Source organism: Macaca thibetana, chromosome 6 (assembly GCF_024542745.1).
Source record: "Macaca thibetana thibetana isolate TM-01 chromosome 6, ASM2454274v1, whole genome shotgun sequence".
Lineage (NCBI taxonomy): Eukaryota > Metazoa > Chordata > Mammalia > Primates > Cercopithecidae > Macaca > Macaca thibetana.
The window spans coordinates 162,531,844-162,551,155 of record NC_065583.1 but is presented as its reverse complement, the minus strand read 5'-3'; the positions used below and the strand labels follow the sequence as shown (position 1 = coordinate 162,551,155).

At 40.9% G+C, this 19,312-nt stretch overlaps 1 protein-coding gene across 1 annotated transcript in view; it reads right to left on the bottom strand.

Annotated features, from left to right (window-relative positions):
* Positions 1-17,192, bottom strand: part of DNAH5 (dynein axonemal heavy chain 5) — a 248,666-nt gene extending 231,474 nt beyond the window's left edge. The window contains exons 1-5 of the mRNA XM_050793010.1: positions 17,159-17,192; positions 10,145-10,278; positions 7,149-7,233; positions 2,092-2,252; positions 920-1,141 (exon numbers count right to left, since the gene is read on the bottom strand). Coding sequence (XP_050648967.1) covers positions 920-1,141; positions 2,092-2,252; positions 7,149-7,233; positions 10,145-10,278; positions 17,159-17,192 — 636 coding nt within the window. The remainder of the gene's footprint in view (positions 1-919; positions 1,142-2,091; positions 2,253-7,148; positions 7,234-10,144; positions 10,279-17,158) is intronic.
* Positions 17,193-19,312: the final 2,120 nt, after the last annotated feature.

Below are 19,312 nucleotides of genomic sequence, written 5' to 3'. Positions count from 1 at the left end.
TAATTCGGGTGTTAGCTGGAGTCATCCTGTGTCTGTCTGGATAAAATTTGCTTAACTCCCCCATTCCACATCCTTTGGAAAGCATAATGCCCCTTCCCCAATCCCAGCAGGATCAGCATTCCCGGGAAAGGAGGGCAGAGTGTCACACTGTCATCATGACCATAGGATCCATTTCCCTTCCTGCCCCTACATGCCTGATCTGGGCTCTGTCGTCTCTGTTATTCCCTTATCTTCTCTCTCTCTCTCTCTTTCTCTCTCTCTCTCAATGTCTTGCGCTCTCACTCTATCTTTATCTCTCTCTCACTCACACACACACACACACACACACACACACACACGCATGCATGCATCCATCAACCTCTGCCCCAAGTAATCACAAACACAGACTTATTATAAACAGCACAAATCATACAGAAGCTAAATCTCACATTTGCCAAAATTATTCTTAAAGGCCCTTTTGATCATTGACTGAACCACAGGATCCAACTTGCTCTCTCCAAACATATCAGTTCCTCTTTCCTTCTTCTGCTTCTTCAGGATCTCTTCCCACCTCCATCTGCTGCCCACCACACACACACAGACACTTCGGTTCCAAATTCCTTTCATTCTAGGATGCACAGCAGTGCCATAAGCATTTCTGACTCTTGCCTTTGGAGTCACTCATCTGACTGACAGGGTAAAGCCCTACATCACTGCCAACGTTTTTATGGAACCCCTGAATGTGTTGATCATTACAAACTGTAGAAATTGAAATCTAATCACCACCACGTCTTGAAGGAGCAATAAAATTGCCTACCAAAATTTTTGAAGAACTGCAACATAGAGGAATTAAGACCATCCAAGAGAAGCATTACACACTTAGGTACTGTGCTTGTTGACCACCTGATCATTTTTAAAGGAACAGCTTATTCGTCCTCACCTTCTCCTTCAAACTCTCCTGTGCACCCGACAGGACGTTCACAAAGCCTTCCAGGGAGCTCAAGAACTCCTGCCGAATGTTAGCTGCGTCCTGAAGGCCCTCGAGCTCACCCCAGCCATGGCTCATGGCTCTGAGAGCAGGAATGAAGATGTCGGACAGCAAACGTCTCACGCTGTTGAGCAGGCCTCCATCTGCCACATCTAACATGTTAAAACTCACCTCCTGGAAAACAAGCAGGAGATCTTCTATTGTAAAAACGATCCTCAAATGCAACACAGCTACTAAGTCATTTCTTAAATATTGTCACTTTACCAAATACCCAGTAAATTATTAGTTTGTGACGGGTGTGGTGGCTCACACCTGTAATCTCAGCACTTTAGGAGGTTGAGGCGGGGGGATCACTTGAGGTCAGGCATTCAAGACCAGCCTGGGCAACATGGTGAAACCCCATCTCTATTAAAAATACAAAAATTAGCCAGCCTTGGTGGCGTGCACCTGTAATCCCAGCTACTCAGGAGGCTGAGGCAGGAAGCCTCGCTTGAACCCAGGAGGCGGAGGCTGCAGTGAGCCAAGATGGTGCCACTGCACTCCAACCCAGGTGACAGAGCAAGACCCTGTCTCAGAGAAAAAAAAAAAAAAAAAAATTAGTTTGACAACCTTGTTAAGAAATAAGCTTTACACTATTCTAAATTGTAATCATCAAAATAAAAGCATGAAATAAATAGAATACCAGATGTTTATCAGTTTATTTGCTCCAAGAAGATAGTATACCCATCAGAGGGAAGGGGAAAACTTGTACAGATGCACTTAATTTTGCACAAAAAAAATAAAGTTATATATCCACTTTCAGAAATCTTAAATGTATAAAATTTGCCATTAAGTAAATTATGCATGGGGAATTCTTTAGAAAAAGAAAGCCCTCACTGTTATACACACACTCAGAAGGTTATATCAACTTGTGTTAATAAATTGAATATTAAGTCCTCTTACTCAAAAGATTTAAAGGGAATGTCCTCTTAATTTCTTGCTTTAAAATTCTAAAAAATACTTCTCTGAAAGTAGTTTTAGATACTGTAGTGAATATACTATGATTGTCTCCACCGGATGAATATTTGTGTGCAAGTTGTGTGTTTTTTGGTAATTCAGAGTAAACAATGGCTCTTGCCCCTTACCCGGTGGATGTTGTCAGGGGTGATGGCTTTGGAAGGGTCAGTCCTGATGAAGAACACACATACCCCAGTAAAAGCCACATCTTTTCCCTCGGTCACGAACACCTTAGGTTTTTTAATCTTTCCAGAAACAAGATTTACCCCTCCTAGAGAGCCAAGTTGTCCTACAAAAGCAAAATAATTTTAGTTTCACAAATGCTTTTCACAGTCCATGTGGTTGCCTTTGGAATGAACTTTCTCGTTAAAATATTGCCACTGTTGACTTGTCCATGTGCCTTAGGTGGGTCCACCTCTTGAACAATCTCTAGCATGAGCCCTACAGGGATCTAAAAAAGTCTGTTTGATTCCAGATCACAGGTTCACTTCACAATTGTTGTTTGGGGGCATTGAAAAGAGGGAAGGAGGACAAAGTATCTACTGGTATGTACTGTGTTCCAGACCCTCTGCTAGGTACCCTGTGTACATTATTAAAACTCACAACCCAGCTGGGTGCAGTGGCTCACACCTATAATCCCAGCACTTTGGGAGGCCGGGGCAGGTGGATCGCTTGAGGTCAGGAGTTCAAGACCAGCCTGTCCAATGTGATGAAACCCTGTCTCTACTAAAAATACAAAAATTAGCTGGGTGTGGTCATTGGCACCAGTAATCCCAGCTTCTTGGGAGGCTGAGGCAGGAGAATCACTTGAACCCAGGAGGCGGAGGTTGCAGTGGGCAGAGATCACGCCACTGCACTTCAGCCTGGGCAACAGAGCGAAACTCAGTCTCAAAAACAAAAACAAAAACAGCTCTGAGGGAGCTGTGACATGTTCCAAGTCAAACAGCCAATAGTTGGCAGAGCCAAGGTCAAAAACCTGCTCTGACTACAAAACTCAGGACCCCACTTCCCCATGCTGTCCCTACTCTGTCACAGTCAGCATACTAGGTTATCTTTCAAATACTGCTGGAGTCAGGGTCTTATAGAGGTAGGATTAACAGCATGGGCTCTAGAGTCAGACTCTCAGAACTTCAATCTCAGGCTGCGCTCCCAGCCGTGTGACCTTGGCAAGTTACTTTATCTTTCTGTGCCTCCGTTTTCTCATCTTCTTATCTTAAAAATGAGAATAATATGGCCAGGCCGAGGTGGGCGAATCACCTAAGGTCGGGAGTTCGAGACCAGCCTGATCAACATAAAGAAACCCCATGTCTACTAAAAATACAAAATTAGCCAGTGTGGTGGTGCATGCCTGTAATCGCAGCTACTCAGGAGACTGAGGCAGAAGAATCACTTGAACCCGGGAGCTGGAGGTTATGGTGAGCCAAGATCATGCCATTGTACTCCAGCCTGAGCAACAAGAGTGAAACTCCATCTCAAAAAAAAAAAAAAAAAAGAATGATACTAGAACTTCTAGAACTTAGCATTTGAAATTGTTGTGAAAATCAACACACTGTATAAAGCCCTTAGAAAAGCATATAAGAATATTAGCCTCTGTAAGCCTTATTATTATTAGTATTTGAACAGTCATCTTTGATTATCCAAGCATGTGGCTCATTGAGTAGATAATTTCAGTACATAGAATATACTCTGAGCTATTCCTTTATGTTCTAACCTGTCTAAAAAGTGTTTAGATCTCCAAATGGACTGGTAGCTCAATCAGGATCACTGGGGTGGGAGGATGGTGCTAATGGTGGACTTTGGGATGGGGAGTGGACCAGAAGTTGAATCATAAAATCCTGGGATTGGAACCTCTTGGAGTAACCCTCCCTCAAGGATCATCCTCCCATGGTGCTAGGCTAGAGACATGGGCTTGGACAGTGAGCCCTCATTAAAGGTAACTAGTAGATCAATCTCCCCCTCATTCAAAATTGAATCCCACTCCTGGCTAATACCACCTGGGTCTCATGAGTAATAAGATGTTAGGCAACAAGTTTCAACCAAGGCACCAAGGCATGATAGACATCAGAAAACAGAGTTTCAAAGGAAAAAGAAAATTCTGCAGAAATTTCAAAGTGGTTGTCCTAGAACTGATTAGACATCTTCTTCCTGGCCCCCATCAGAATGCAAAAGGGTCAAGAGCATGTAGACTAAGGAAGGATTTTGTGAGGACAGTTATGCTAAGTATTAGTCCGTTTTCATGCTGCTGATGGAGACATACCTGAGATCGGACAATTTACAAAAGAAAGAGGTTTAATTGGACTTACAGTTCCACATGGCTGGGGAAGCCTCACAATCATAATGGAAGGCAAGGAGGAGCAAGTCACGTCTTACATGAATGGCAGCAGGCAAAGAGAGGATAAGACCCAAGCGAAATGTGTTTCCCCTTATCAAACTATCACATCTCGTGAGACATATTCACTATCACCAGAACAGCACAGGAAAGACCTGCCCCCATAATTCAATCACCTCCCACAAGGTTCCTACCATGACACGTGGGAATTGTGGGAGTTACAATTCAAAATGAGATTTGGGTGGGGACACGAAGCCAAACCATATCATGCTATGCAAAGGGTGAGGTTATAAAGTGTTCCTACTTTTACCTCAGGTCAAGAATGAGATTGCAACTGTCCCAGCTTGCCCAGGACAGGGGGGTTTCCTGGGATGCAGGACTTTCAGTGTTACAATCAGCAGTCAGTCACTCCAGTCAAGAAACAAGGTGTTCAACCCAACCACCTAAAGAGCTTGATTTATGTCTCCTGGAGTTTAGGAACAAAATGACTGTGATATGACACCTGACCAAGAAATCTAAGCACAGTGCTCAATAAGGCATATAGAGAGAAACTGGACTGTACTGGGAGCTAACAGCACGAACATGGAGGGCAGGGACCTAGGAACCCAGGTGGGGGCACTGCTGAAAAGATCCAGACTGAAGCCACCTTAAATCCTACTCAAAAGGAGCACCTGAGGGAGGATGGGACAGAGTGAGCGAGACTTACACTACCAAATTTCAGAGGCTATCATCATCAGGACAGCCTGTCACCTCAGGAGAACCCACCACTGTGCCCACAAGAGCAAGGTAAGAGTGCAAGATCAGCAGCTCTTGACAGCGCCAGTCCAGTAAAAACTTTCCTGACCCCCTTCCCTCTTACCTCTGCCCTGCCTCTGGCCTCACACAGTCAGGCCCTTTAGTTAAGCTGATGTGGACAAGGGGTGGAAGATGAAGGTATGGAGAAGAGCACATGGTCCTCCCTCTTCTCCTACTGAGAACTTCAACCTTCAGAGAAATGGGGGACTCAAGGGTGAGGAGGGAAGAATATTTCACTTTCCATCAACTGGACAGTTTTTCTTTTTGAGTTGACATTGTGTTTGTAATTTGAAATGACTATAGACATTTTTGTAATCTAAGAACGTCCAGGAAAGTCATGAGATTGCCTGCATTCTAATCCAAGTTCAGAAGAAGAACTATCACCAGTGAGAAGATTTAAAGGTTAAACTTGCTTTTATGTTTACATCCTATGAACACTTCTTGGTCCAAGCAAAATTTACACAGAAGGTCAGTTTCATCCAGTGCTCCGTTCATGGATAAACTTGATCTTTCATTTGAGCTTATGTTTTGCAATCTGGTGTAGAAACCAAAACTTCTATCTCTTGATTTTTCACTCAAAATGTAATAAGTTTTCTAAGCTTTCTAAAATATCAAACTGACAGCTTTGAGAAAATGCCAGTTTGAATTTGCATGCATAATTTCCTCAGTTTTTAAACAAAGAAGTATAGTCTTACTATATGCCAAGAACAATAACTATTTTCCCTTTTATCAAATGGGTCATAAAAAGTATGTATATAATAGTTTAATATATCAAATAATACATTTAATCAGATATTGACTTATGTTCCTAGGTAGGCGTTTAAAATTACATTAATCCACTTAAAAATAGACTAGACTATGCCAGTTGAATCCATAGAAAGATTTGCAAATCTGGGCCAGGCACGGTGGCTTGCACCTATGATCCCAGCACTTTAGGAGGCTGAGGAGGGCAGATCACGAGGTCAAGAGATTGAGACCATCCTAGCCAACATGCTGAAACCCCATCTCTACTAAAAATACAAAAATTAGGCGGGCGTGGTGGCGCACACCTGTAGTCCCAGCTGCAGGCTGGGACTGTACTTTGGGAGGCTGAGGCAGGAGAACTGCTTGAACCCCGGGAGGTGGAGGTTGCAGGGAGCCAAGATCACACCACTGCACTCCAGCCTGGTGACAGAGTGAGACTCTGTCTCAAAACAAGCAAACAACAAATAACAACAACAAAGAAAAAAAGATTTGCAAATTTTTCATAAATGAGAACAATGAAAACTGTCATCCAATATTACTTATTTAAAGCAGTCAGTAGAAAATAAACAAAATGTGATATCTAACTAAAAAGGGGTGTTACACATACTGGCAACAATTCCTATGCTAAAAAGAAATAATGCCTATAATCCCAGCACTTTGGGAGGCCAAGGCAGGTGGATCACGAGGTCAGGAGATCGAGACCATCCTGGCTAACATGGTGAAACTCCATCTCTACTAAAAAATACAAAAAAAATACAAAACATCCCGAGTAGCCTGTAGTCCCAGCTACTTGGGAGGCTGAGGTAGGAGAATGGGGTGAACCTGATAGGTGGAATTTTTAGTGAGCCGAGATCACACCACTGCACTCCAGCCTAGGCAACAGATCGAGACTCCGTCTCAAAAAAAAAAAAAAAAAAAAAGAATGCCTATATACCTGCAAAACAGGTGCTCATTATAATTTCCAGACCATAAAACACAGAATGAACTAGAATATAAGAAAAGGAAGTCAAACGTAATCTACTTTATTATCTTTATTGCAAGTACAGCCTGAGAAGGAAAACAAAACATCTCCAATAAAGTTAGAACAACCAGGCTAAATACCAACTGTAATCTGTCTCCATCCTTGAGGTGAAACAGAACTTTTTCCACAGGGCCACACCCAACACACTAATGGTTTCCCACATGGACCCACACACACACCTCCCTCACGCCCGCAAGGTGAAACAGGTCCATTCTCACAGTGGCTTTCTTCTTCAAGCTACTCTCAGATAAATCTAATGACACATTTCTGGGTCATGTCACATCAAATTCAGATACCTGTTTCTGCTTCCTCCACATCTTGATAATAAAACATGAGGTGTCGGAGACCTCCAACAGCAAAAAGTTGATCAATTCTTTCAATCTGGGAAAAAGAAAAAGGCAAGATAATGACTTTCAATCCAAATTAGAAACTGCACTTAAATCAGAATTAATAATATAAAAAAGGAAAATGTACTGTTATCTTTCATATTCAAACAGGACAGCATCTAATGTATCCTATAAAAAAGGAAGCATTTATGTTAAAAGAATAAATGTCTCACCATAGTAAAGACTCTGTTCAAAAAAGTAATTTCATGAATCTTAGAACTATTTGCTACTTATGCACATTTGAAAAGCATTGTCCACCCATATTTGCAAATTTCCTAAAGTGTTGAGCTGTGGAAGGGAGGTTTAAATAGAGAAGAGTGCTTTAGTCAACTGCAGATAAGCAAAAACAAATCTTTCAAAACTTAGTCTAACACCCTAGAGATAATGAATATTAAATTGCAATAATCACCAAAACTGCCATGAGAATGTATCTGACTATGAACACACCTTCCAGTAGCAACCTGGCACTAAACTGGGACTAACAGTCCCATCCCTGAGGCTCACTTAAGTCTACAAGCCTAACAAAGGGTCTGCTACCAATAGAAACACTTCTTTTAAATAGTCAGTGGCACAGTTTGGAACTCATATGAAAATAAAAAGATAAAATCTACACACCCATTAGGCATTAGGATGGTTACCACCAAAAAACAGAAAATAGCAAGTGCTGGTGAGGACATGGAGAAACTGGAACGCTTGAGCACTATTGGTAGGAATGTAAATCGTGCAGCCATTGTAGAAAACAGTATGAAGGCGCCTTAGAAAAACTAAAAATAGAATTGCCACACGGTCCAGGAACTCCACTTCTGGGTATATATCCCAAAGAATTGAAAGCGAGGTCTCAAAGAGATATTTGTATACCCATGTTCATAGTAGCATTATTCACAATAGCTTCCACAAAAGGTGAAAGTGACAGATAAAGGGATAAACAAAATATGGTATAAATATACAAGGGAATATAATCCAGCCTTAACAAGGAGAGAAATCCTGGAACACATTACAACGTGGACGAACCTTGCAAATCTTATGCTACGTGAAATAAGATAATCACAAAAAGACCAATACTGCATGCCTCCACTTGCATGAGGTATCTATGGAATAGTCCAATTCCTAGAGACAAAAAGTAGAATGAGGGGATTGCCAGGGGCTGGAGAGAAGGAGGAATGTGGAGTGGTAGTTTAATGGGTACAGAGTTTGTTTTTGTGATAAAAGGCATTCTGAAGATCTGTTGCACAGTAATGTGAATGTACTTAACACTAATGAACTGTACACTTAAAATGGATAATATGGTGAATTTTGTTATGTGTATTTACTACGTCTTAAAATAATGTTTTTAAAGGATAAAATCCAGCCTGAACAATTAAGTGGGAAAAATAAGTCCCCTTCAATTTCCACCATGATTGAAGATGCCACAGGGAAGAGGAGGAAGGACTCTCCAAGATTCAATTCCAAGCCAAGAATGTGGTGAAGGGCATGCTTCCATCACAGCCAGTATTGAAGCTCCTATCCCTCTCGTCTGTGCTTGACAGCCTGAGCCACATGCTTTCTTTAAACCTCCAGGTTCTGAGATTCCTGGGTTGTGAGCTTAACATAGCAGTTTATCCTGGGATCCCTACAGAGCTGAACTTTTGCTTGCTTCTTCCCCTTGCATATTCCCAAATCCAGATGTCTAAATTGGGAAGCAGGGTGGAGTTAAGCATTTCACCTCTGGAACAATCTCCCCAAGTGGCCCTCTCTGCTTTTATGCCTCCATATTCTGGGAATAATATTATCTACCTTCTGGTATTATGAAGATGGAAATGAAGTCATAGATGAAAGGGATTGAGAACAGAGACCAACACATGGTAAACATTCAATAAGTGTCAGCTATGAGGAGAAAGAGGAGAAGCACATTTCCTCAGCTCCTGCTTGATCCATACTGTAGCTTACCCATTTTCGTGTTATCCATTCTTAATTGTTCCCCAACTCCTACTAACCCCACCAGAGCAGCCCAGCAAGAAGGAATGAAGCCAGTGGTGTGCCACAGATGGCTCGTACTGGCCCAGGATATCCAATGGATCACAACTCTTTCCACCTCAGCATTTCGTAACATGATGATAGTAGTTTGGAACCAGCCATTGTGGGAGTATTTACACCACAGAAATTAGCAGATGCTCAAACCAGTACCTCCCTGCCTACTTCCTCCATCCTTGCCCAAAGTTAGTTGTTAACATTTACAAGCCTACCACTGAAAAGAATTCCCAACAGTGTGGCACCCTGTCAACAAAAAGGGCTTGCCTTATTTCTTTTTTTTTTCCTAATGTCTAATTAGTTTCTTCAAAAAATCTTCAGGAATCATCATACGGCTGTTTATATGCTTTTTTCACTGCCCAGGAAATTATATCTTCCCATATTTTGGCCTTCCCCAACCAAGGTCAAACACAAAGCAAATCATACGCCCGGTTTTAAAGAAAAATTGTAGCAGAAGATGGGAACCAAGGTTAGGAACAAAAGAAAGCAGGTTCAGCTGCCAAACCAAAGTAAAAGCCAGAAAATCATGGCACAAATTCAGTGCCTAGAACAGAAGAAATGCACAAAAGATGAATTGGCAACTTGAGAGGAGATTCTGTTCCCCGACTTTAGCTTCCAAAATGGCACTAGAGCCCAGCTTCACTGGACATAGAGAGATGCAGACAATGCCGTCAGAATCACGGAACTCAAATGACAATTAGAAGTGCCCCTATTGAACATGGAGAGCTGGAGAGTCTTAAGCTCATTCTGCAAGCACCAGTACAGTCAGAATGGAGCCCTGTCCACGTTAAGACAGGCACCTCCCTCTGGGCACAGCATAGGATCCTGCCACAGGACCACGTCAACAGACCATCTGTGCCCTCTATAATCAAGTCAGTGAGAAGTCAAATGCATCCCACCTGATCCCCTTCAAGAACGGCATCCTCCACTTCGGTTTTGTTCAGGTCCAAACAGGAAGCCACAATTGCAAATAAGTAGTTATGCCTCCCATCCAAAAGAGCCCGCTTGGCTTCCTTCTCTTCCTTCAGTCTTTGCTAAAAGAAAAGAATAAAAATGTTACATGGAAACTGCTGTTCTCAAGTGGATTCATTTTGTAATAATTTCATACAATTGTTGTTTTTCAAGTCTTAGGTATCCAGATAACAGACAGCTTAATGGTACCAATTTTTATGTACTATCTTCTGTTTTTAGAAATAATTTATTTCTCTTATGAAAATAAAGCATGCTCATTGTTTTGAAATTGCATAATACAGGAAGCCAAAAGAGAGAAAAATCTTCTGCCATCCAGAAATTATTACTGTTAACATTTTGTTCTAAATCTTTACACACTTATTTCTATGCATATATAAGCATTCAACAGAATACCAAAAAAATAGAGATCTCCATTTTTATAAACATTTTCCTAAGCCATTAAAGTAATATTTTTCTACAGTATCTCCTATCTTTATTATTTACCTACAGCTATATAGTTGGTCTTCAAATTAACTTCTGAATGCCATTGCTTGCTCTTTAACTATTAATTGTTAATTATGAGAATAAGGCATGCTTAATGTAACCGATGTTGGCAGTTTGAAGGATGTCTTTCCTTATGCTCTATGCTCATACAATCATATTCAAACATATGCCCACACCTATATTTACATCATACTATAAAATGTTTTCATGCATTTTTCCCTTAACATCACCGACTTCTTTCTAGTTTAATACAGACTATTCCATCCTCTGTAATAGCTGCAAAAATATTCAGTATGAATGTACCATAATTTATTTAATTATTTTGACAATGGTAGACACTTGGCTTCCAATTCCTTCTTGGAATAATACATTACCTTTAATGCCAACCAGTAGCTCCCACTGGGAAGAGGAAAAGTGGACCCTCTGGATCCCTTCTTTTAATCAACAAACATTTATTAAACCCCTAATACGTGCCAGCACTGAAGAGGACAACACTACCTGGTAACTTCAAAAAAGCTCATGGCCTGGCTGGCAGGATGTGAGCTGAAAATTTAAATATGACAGATGGCATGGCGGTTGCCACAGGGGCATCAGATTTATGGGTCTCCAAATGCAGGGGCATTTATGGGTCTTCAGAGAAGGAGTAAAAAGAAGGATCTCCCACTCTAGCCTGGAGTTGATAAGGGGTGGGGGTGGGGATGACAGGAAAGCTTTCAGGAGGAGGTGGCTCAAGCCTAGCATTGAAGGAGGGTTGGTCATACTTCTAGGACAGTTGCCTTTCTGCATACACAAAGGCCGAGAGGCACACGAAAGCACATTCTGAAAACCACAAGGCAGCCAGGATGGGTGAACTAAAAAGAACTAGGAAAACATAACAGGAAATGAAAAAAAAGTCAGATCACAAATATTTTCTGGACCACATTACAAAGTTTAACTGTTATGTGAAATCCATGGAGAATCACTGATGATTTTCAAATCAGAAGAGACAGGTGTTTAGCTGCCTATGCAGCATTGAAAAATCCATCATTCTAACAGTAGTGTGGAAAGTGGGCTGATGCAATGCACGCCCAGAGGCAGTCAGGTGGGTAATGGTGGCATTCCCAGACACTGGGTTCATCAAGAGGAACAGGTTGAAGCAACACAATCATAAGTTCGGCTTTTGGATGTGTAAGATTTTGAGGTGAGTCAATACACAGGTGGACGAGGCAGACAGGCCACTGGAAATGTTCAAGGGGAAATGGCATTGCAGATACAGATAACATGCAGGTTCTCAATTCAGCACAATGACTTTATGAGATAGACCATTGTTGTTGTGAGGGGCAGTCCTGTGCGATGTGAGGTTTTAGCAGTGCCTTTGGTCTCCAACTTCTAGGTCCCAGTAGCCCCCACCACCGACTCGTGAGAATAAAAAATGTCTCTAGACATTGCCAAATGGCACCTGTGGGACAAAATAACCTCCCCTGTTGAGAACCACTGATATGATACAGACATATATATAGATATAGACACAGGCACATATAGACATAGACATAGAGAAGACGGTCAATATAAAAGCTACAATGTCAATCAGTGTGAAAACAATGTGGTACCTGTTGCAGTTGTGCAGTACGGAACCTGCAAAAGTACATCAACAGCTCTTTCAACCAGCAGATGGTGTGTGCATTCAATAAACATTTGTCAAATGAATGAATAAATCAAAGTTTAAACCATGAGTGCAGACATGATTTTCTAACAAACATATGGAAATGAAAACACAAAAAAGTGAAGAAAATTGGGGACCACCAGTATCCCAGGAGCAAGGAGAAAAAGAAGTGCAAATCAAGAAAGCTAAGGATGAGGCTGGGGGCAGTGGCTCATGCCTGTAATCCCAGCACTTTGGGAGGCCAAGGTGGGCAGATCACCTGAGCTCAGGAGTTCAAGACCAGCCTGGCCAACATGGTGAAACCCTGTCTCTATTAAAATACAAAAATTAGCCAGGCAAGGTGGCACATGCCTGTAATCCCAGCTCCTCTGGAGGATGAGGGAGGAGAATCGCTTGAACCCAGGAAGCAGAGGCTGCAGTGAGCCGAGATCGTGCCACTGCACCCCAGCCTGGGTGACAGAACGAGACTCCACCTCCAAAAAAAAAAAAAAAAAAAAAAAAAAAAAAAAACTAAGGATGAATGTGCAAAGAGATAGGAAGGAAACCAAGAAACCGCAGCATCAATAAATCATGGAGAGTGACCAATAGCAACAATGCTATACAGGATTGGTTGGGTTAATTAGGATATCTTTAAGCATTATTTTTACAGGATGGTTGTGGCTTCTTATAGCTCTTTTGCAGTGTGACTGTGCCACTAATCTGTCAAGAAATAGATGTATTCCCCCTCCCCTTGAATTTGGCTAGCCCTCTGGCCAGTTTTCACCAAAAAAAATCTGAGGGTAAATGAGATGGAATTTCCTAGGCTAGTTCTTAAGAGATCTTCACCTTCTGCCTTTGCACTTAGAATGTTTCCTCAGAACTCAGTCACGTAGGGAGACCACACAGAGGAGAACAAAACGTTCTGGTCAGTGGCACCTTCTGACCTTCTAGCTGACTCCAGCACCAACTTTCAGCCATCTAAGTAAGCTGTCTTGGATGTTCCAACCTAAGTTTCCCCTACAGATGACAGCAAGCCAGCCAATGGCACCTGCAGAAGAACCACCCAGCAGAGCCCAGTCACTCACAGAATTAAGAGAGGTAACAGATGATTGTTTCTGCTTTAGGCCCTTAAGTTTTGGTATGGCTTGTAATGCAAAAATAAATAACAGAGTAATTTTGTTAGAATAATTTCATTGGTTGGACAGAAATAAATATAGACTTGAGAAAAGCATGATTGGAAAAAGAAATATTAAAATGCTGAATATAAACTACTCTTCCCAGAAACTTGACTATAAAGGAATAGGGTGTGGTAGTAATAGAGAGGAAAATTTAGAGTCAAGGAAGAATTTTTTAAGGTACAAAAGAATTATGGAAAAGTAGAGATGAAAAAGTTGGAGATTTCAGAGCAATTGAAAGGTTACTGCTAGACCTATAAAATTGACATACATTTCTCTGAACTTGAAGGACTACCTATCTGAGAGACAACTTTGCTGGGGAGGTGGCAAGAGGAGGCAGGATTCAGGTTTAAAAAACAGATAATCTACCTGTTTTCTCACCATTTCTTTAAAAAGGAACTAACATAGGTCCTGACATAAAATATACACTCCATAAACATCAAATAAAAGTAAATTTAAAACTTTTCTCAAATGTCACTAAAGCCAGGAAGATGTCCTGTTGTTTTGAACTGTTTTCTACCTTCCTGGCAGGGAGAAATAAAAGACTTTTCTCTAAGTGATCGCTCTAAGTTTGTGCTAAATATCTTTAGCAGCTTGAGAACTCAGAGGTCAACCGGGGAGCCAGGAATTCAGCAACAACACAAAGAGCTGGCAAATGCTTGGTAGCCAAAAATAAAAATAAAAGAAGTAGAGAGCCAGAAGATTCAAGATGTAAAGGAACAGAGGGCTTCCAAAGAGCACAGAGATTTTAAAAAGATTCTTCCATGGCAAGGAACTGAGGGCTTCCAAAGAACACAGAGATTTAAATAAGATTCTCCCATGGCAACACATTACTCCATAACCCAATTGTTTCCGATTCCAGAGGAAAAAATATTCTAATGGAAAAAAAGAGAAATCACTCCCTAAAATAGAACACTAATTATTCTATTTTGTTTAAATATCACAGGAGAAAGAAATTTCCAAAGCAGCTTTATTTATACAAAGCTAATTATTGACATATTTTTAAGTAAATGTTTTCAGAAGCTATTTAATATATTTAAAAGCATGTTAAGACTTGAATATATGTTCTTATTTAAACTGATTGTTCTATTGCCTAAAGACAAGTAATATGAAGTCAATCCTAATGTCATCTAGATGAAAGGCCACAATGTTTGTCAATCTCAACTTTCATTGCATTACACTAAGGTATCCTGATAATACTGAGATTGTTTTTTAACTGCCATAAAAAAGTCAATAATGTCAAACAAATATTTAGTAATTAGAACAGTGCACTGTCAATCCACAAACCTAACCCTGCAGCTTTCTGGCTGCTAGGGAACCACAGCAACAAGCAGTCAGGTGACTAGGTCTCCGGGGGTTGGCTTGTCCTGCTGGCCTTTGAAACACCTAGGACACTTGGAAAGTGAAGGCAGAGAGGGATTAAGAAGGCAGGAGGTAAACTATGTCAAGACTTTTCTGGAGTCCTATTAAAATTTTTTTGCATTGCATGAACAAGCACCAATGGATAGGGGTTAGGAGCATGGCCAGAAACCTATTCAATATCCAAGGAAATCTAGAGCAGTATTAAAACATTGCGGCAATTTGTGATGAGCTGTTACTACTGCCTTGAAATGGGAGAGTGGCTAGTGTACTATCTCACAGGAAAGGAGCTCTGCTTCCCAGGTGGCCAATCCCTCTTAGACGAAGGAGCACTGCTGTCAGAATGAGGTGGTAGGTTCTAGTCCCAGCTCTGATACTAATTGCAAGACCTCACATCTTTCATTTAACCTCTCCAGGCCACAATTTCCTCAACTACAAAATGAAAGTGTTGGACTAGGTGACAGGCAAGGTTCATTCCTTCTCCAATATGTGGGCTACTTCTCATGACTTCAAACGTTTATACAATCTACAGACTCAACATTTTAAAATACAAATCCTAATGAATACCCCAAAAAGCTCTATGACTGTCTCAAAACTAATCCATCCATCCAATGTTTAAAATATACTAACCTTTGCCTTTAACTCTGTAGAACCAAAGCCCAAGTCTGCATGTTTATATACATAAGTTGTGTATAAACTACATACATCATCAGTCTTCCATTTTGTCTCCAGGCTTATAATCCTCAGCTATCCTCATTTATAGAAATGAAGATAAAAGTAAAAGGAGATAAAAGTCCCAACTTGAAAGATGTTTGTGAGGGTTAAATTGCATGCAGTTTGGTGATCACACTAAATCAAACAGCACTCGAATTAAAATGCATGACCAAGGATTTCATCCTGGACATCAAAATTTAAGTGAAACAAAACATTTTCATAACGATTGCTTTTAAGTGTACAAATGTTTAAGCTTCCTCCACCCTTATGAAGCTCTGCCTTGTTGGCAGATTTGTTCCTGACACAGATCTACTCCACTGACCCCACTGGCAGCCAGCAGAATTGGATGGAGGATGGGGCTATTGGGTCTGAGAGTTCCTTTGTGCCTAAGCAAGGACATCTTTTCCCAGACCCTCCTGAAGCATATATTTTGCACTGTTTGCCCTGGTTGCATTGCCAGTTTGGTTCTGTTAGTCATCATTTGCTCACTATGTTTTGTTTTAATTGTCACAAAATCCCTATGAAGCAGACATTATTATCTCCACACCAGGAAATCAAGACTGTGAACCATTAACTGCTTTCCCAAAAGCACACAACTAAGAAAGTGGCAGGGCTGGAAATCAAGCCCTTGCTGTCTACAGGACCAGACCAAGACATAGGGTGCTCAAGGGCAACTAAAAATTTTGCATAACTTCAAACTGATATTCCATAAGCACTTTTTTTAAAATATGCACTTAACAGTTATCTAGTGTGCTCTAGCAGGAGACCCCATACAACGGTTATAAGAGGAGCTGTGGATGGAGACCAGTTAACTACACCCATTTCCTGAGTTATATCAGTGATATTTTGGTGCCAGTGTGGACTGGTACCTAGGTGCTTCCAGCTGGGATGCATGTATTCAGTTCTCACTGCACTTCTGTGTCTCTCTGAAAATGATAACATCCTCACCCCATCTTCTACTCCTGAAAGTGCCTCGGAGGTTAGTTCCTCACTTGGGTAGTCAGTAGGTGAGGCTCCAGATTCTCCCTACTCACTGCTGCTTCCATCTGACAGCATCACTATTATCTACACCATACTGCATATACCAGGTCCTCGTACAGTACCTTTGCACAGAGAAGTTGGTAGGGAAAGGAATGGGTCCTGCAGTCAAAGAATATTTTGTTGTTAAAAGAAAAAAGTTTTTCTAGGTGACATGATTAGCTTTATTGCACGTCTGAATCTGAGAAAGAGAAAGAGATCTGACTTAAGGAAGTCCAGTTGCACATATTGAAGTGAATATATTTCTATTTGTTTGATTTAAGTATTTTGTTCTTTATATATGTATATACATAGAGTAACATACCAAATATAATACAGGATCATATGGGTTAAAATCCCCTTCTGAGATAATTGTAAATAATGTACTCTATGAATTATAGCTGTTCTCCCATCCCCATCCAAGGTTTCCCTTTCTATGGTTTCCATTACCTGTGGTCAACCTTGTTCCAAAAATATTAAATGGATAATTCCAGAAATAAACAATTCATAAGTTTTAAATTGTGTGCCCTTTGGAGTAATGTGGTAAAATCTCATGTCGTCCAAATCCATACCACCTGGGATATGAATCATCCCTTCATCCAGCATCTCCACGCTGTAGACATTACCTAACCATTAATCATCAACATCATCTTCTCCCAGCATCCAATCATTGACATCATCATAGCTCAATGATCCAGGATCACCCAAAGCACATGGTCCTCCTGCTATACCATCAGATGGTCAGTAGCAGCCAAACACTATATCACAATGCCTACAGCATTCACCTCACTTCATCTCATTATGCAGGCTTCATATCACCTCACATCAACCCACGAAGGGTAGATACAGTAGAAGAAGATATTTTGAGAGAGAAAGACCACATTCACACAATTTTTACTACAGTATATAGTTATAATTGTTCTATTTTATTATTGTTGTTGTTAATCTTTTACTGTGCCTAATTTATAAGTTAAGGTTTGTCATAGGTGTATACATATGTATATATTTAAAAATTTACAGATATAAATCACATATATATACACATATATATGAAAAAAAATAGTATATATAAGGTTCAATCCTACCGATGGTTTCCAGCATTCACTGAGGGTTTTGGAATATATTTTCCATGGATAAGACAGAACTACTATATCGTTAAAGTTCCTTATCTAAAATAACTAAAGTAAATATATCCATAACTGGTTTCCCTTTGGCTGTCAATGTCAATCTCAAGTCCACAGATAATTGATCACTTGATGAGAACACAGTGCTAATGAAACCAAGGACATGAATTTGATCATCTTAGGCCAGTTAACTTCACTTTATTTCACCTTCCCCAACTGTGGATGAATCAGGACAAATTCATGAGCAGAAAAAGAAAATTATTCAAAGTGCGTGCATGGCTGAAATACCTGGTTATTGGTAAAATATGTATTTCTTTTCTTTTTTAAAAGACACCCAAATGGTTTACTTCTCTATCTGCCACATACGTAACCTGATCCTTCTTATCTCCTGAGCAGTAAAACAAAGTAAATAACAAGAGAATCTCATCATTCCTACAAGAGCACGGGCTTTACAGGGAAGGGATGCTTTCCATTTTGATTTTTTCAATAGCAGCAGTGTCAACAACAGGCCCTGGCACACTGAAGATCCTCAATTAATATCTCTAAATAATTTTAAAATTATTTTACAAATCATTCTCAAGTAATTAAGGGCTGGAACAAATTATTCTAGATCAATGTGAGTCCACGATTGCAGAATCAAAATTAAGCCAATAGGATCCATGCTGTTGTGCCTGGAACATAAATGACCACAAAGAATTCTACCCTGGGTAGGATAGTAGCTCCCCCTCAATTTCACAGCAAATACAGCTAACCTTGCTTTACCTGCCTCCCATTTTATTTTGTTGAATTAGAGAAACTGAGGGAAGCAGTTCTGTAACTCATTCACCCTTAGAGCCCTCTACAATCAACCCTATTTCCCTGTCTTCCCACAGAGAGAAGCCTCCCTCTTTGTCTTCCAGCTTTTCTGTTTCAACCCACAGGGCCCTGTCTCCTTTCCCAGCCTCTCTCAGAGAGAAGAGGCTGCTCTGTGATGCTTCGCAGCCCAGCCTAACCTGCTCTTTAATTGGCTGGGAGAACCACAATTTAGAGACTCTCCACTCCTAACTGTACTTTTCAAGTCTCACCTTTTCTGACTGCCCTTTCGTTTCATGTTTCCCGGTGAAGGGCCACAGCCGCAGAGGAAGCACGGCACCTCCTTCCCGAATTAAGAGCACTTCAGTCAAGTGGTTTCAGGAAAGGAAAGAGACACCACGCTGGCTAATCCCACTCACAGCAGGTGCTTTAGTGAAGCCCTCCTTTATTTAACAAGAGCCACACTCTCCCTCTATTGCTAAGAGATAGCACTTAAGCGTGTGGTACCATCCATTTTCTTCTGTTCAGGGATAAACTTTGGCACCCTGTCTATTTTTGCTGGAGTTTCCAAGGCCTCTAACTCTCCCCATTCACTCACTCCCTTACCTATCATTCCTTCCAGGCAAATAAAGAACTCTCTCTTCAGCATTTGTGATGTGTGAATTTTTCACCCAGACCAACCCCAAATCTGCTGTAGGCATATCCCCGTCTGCACAGCCTCACCTCTCCCTGACATTCCATCACCCAAATTCTAACTTAGAGTCTGTTTTCTGTGCACCAAACTTCTGGACCTGAACTGAGATTTGGTGG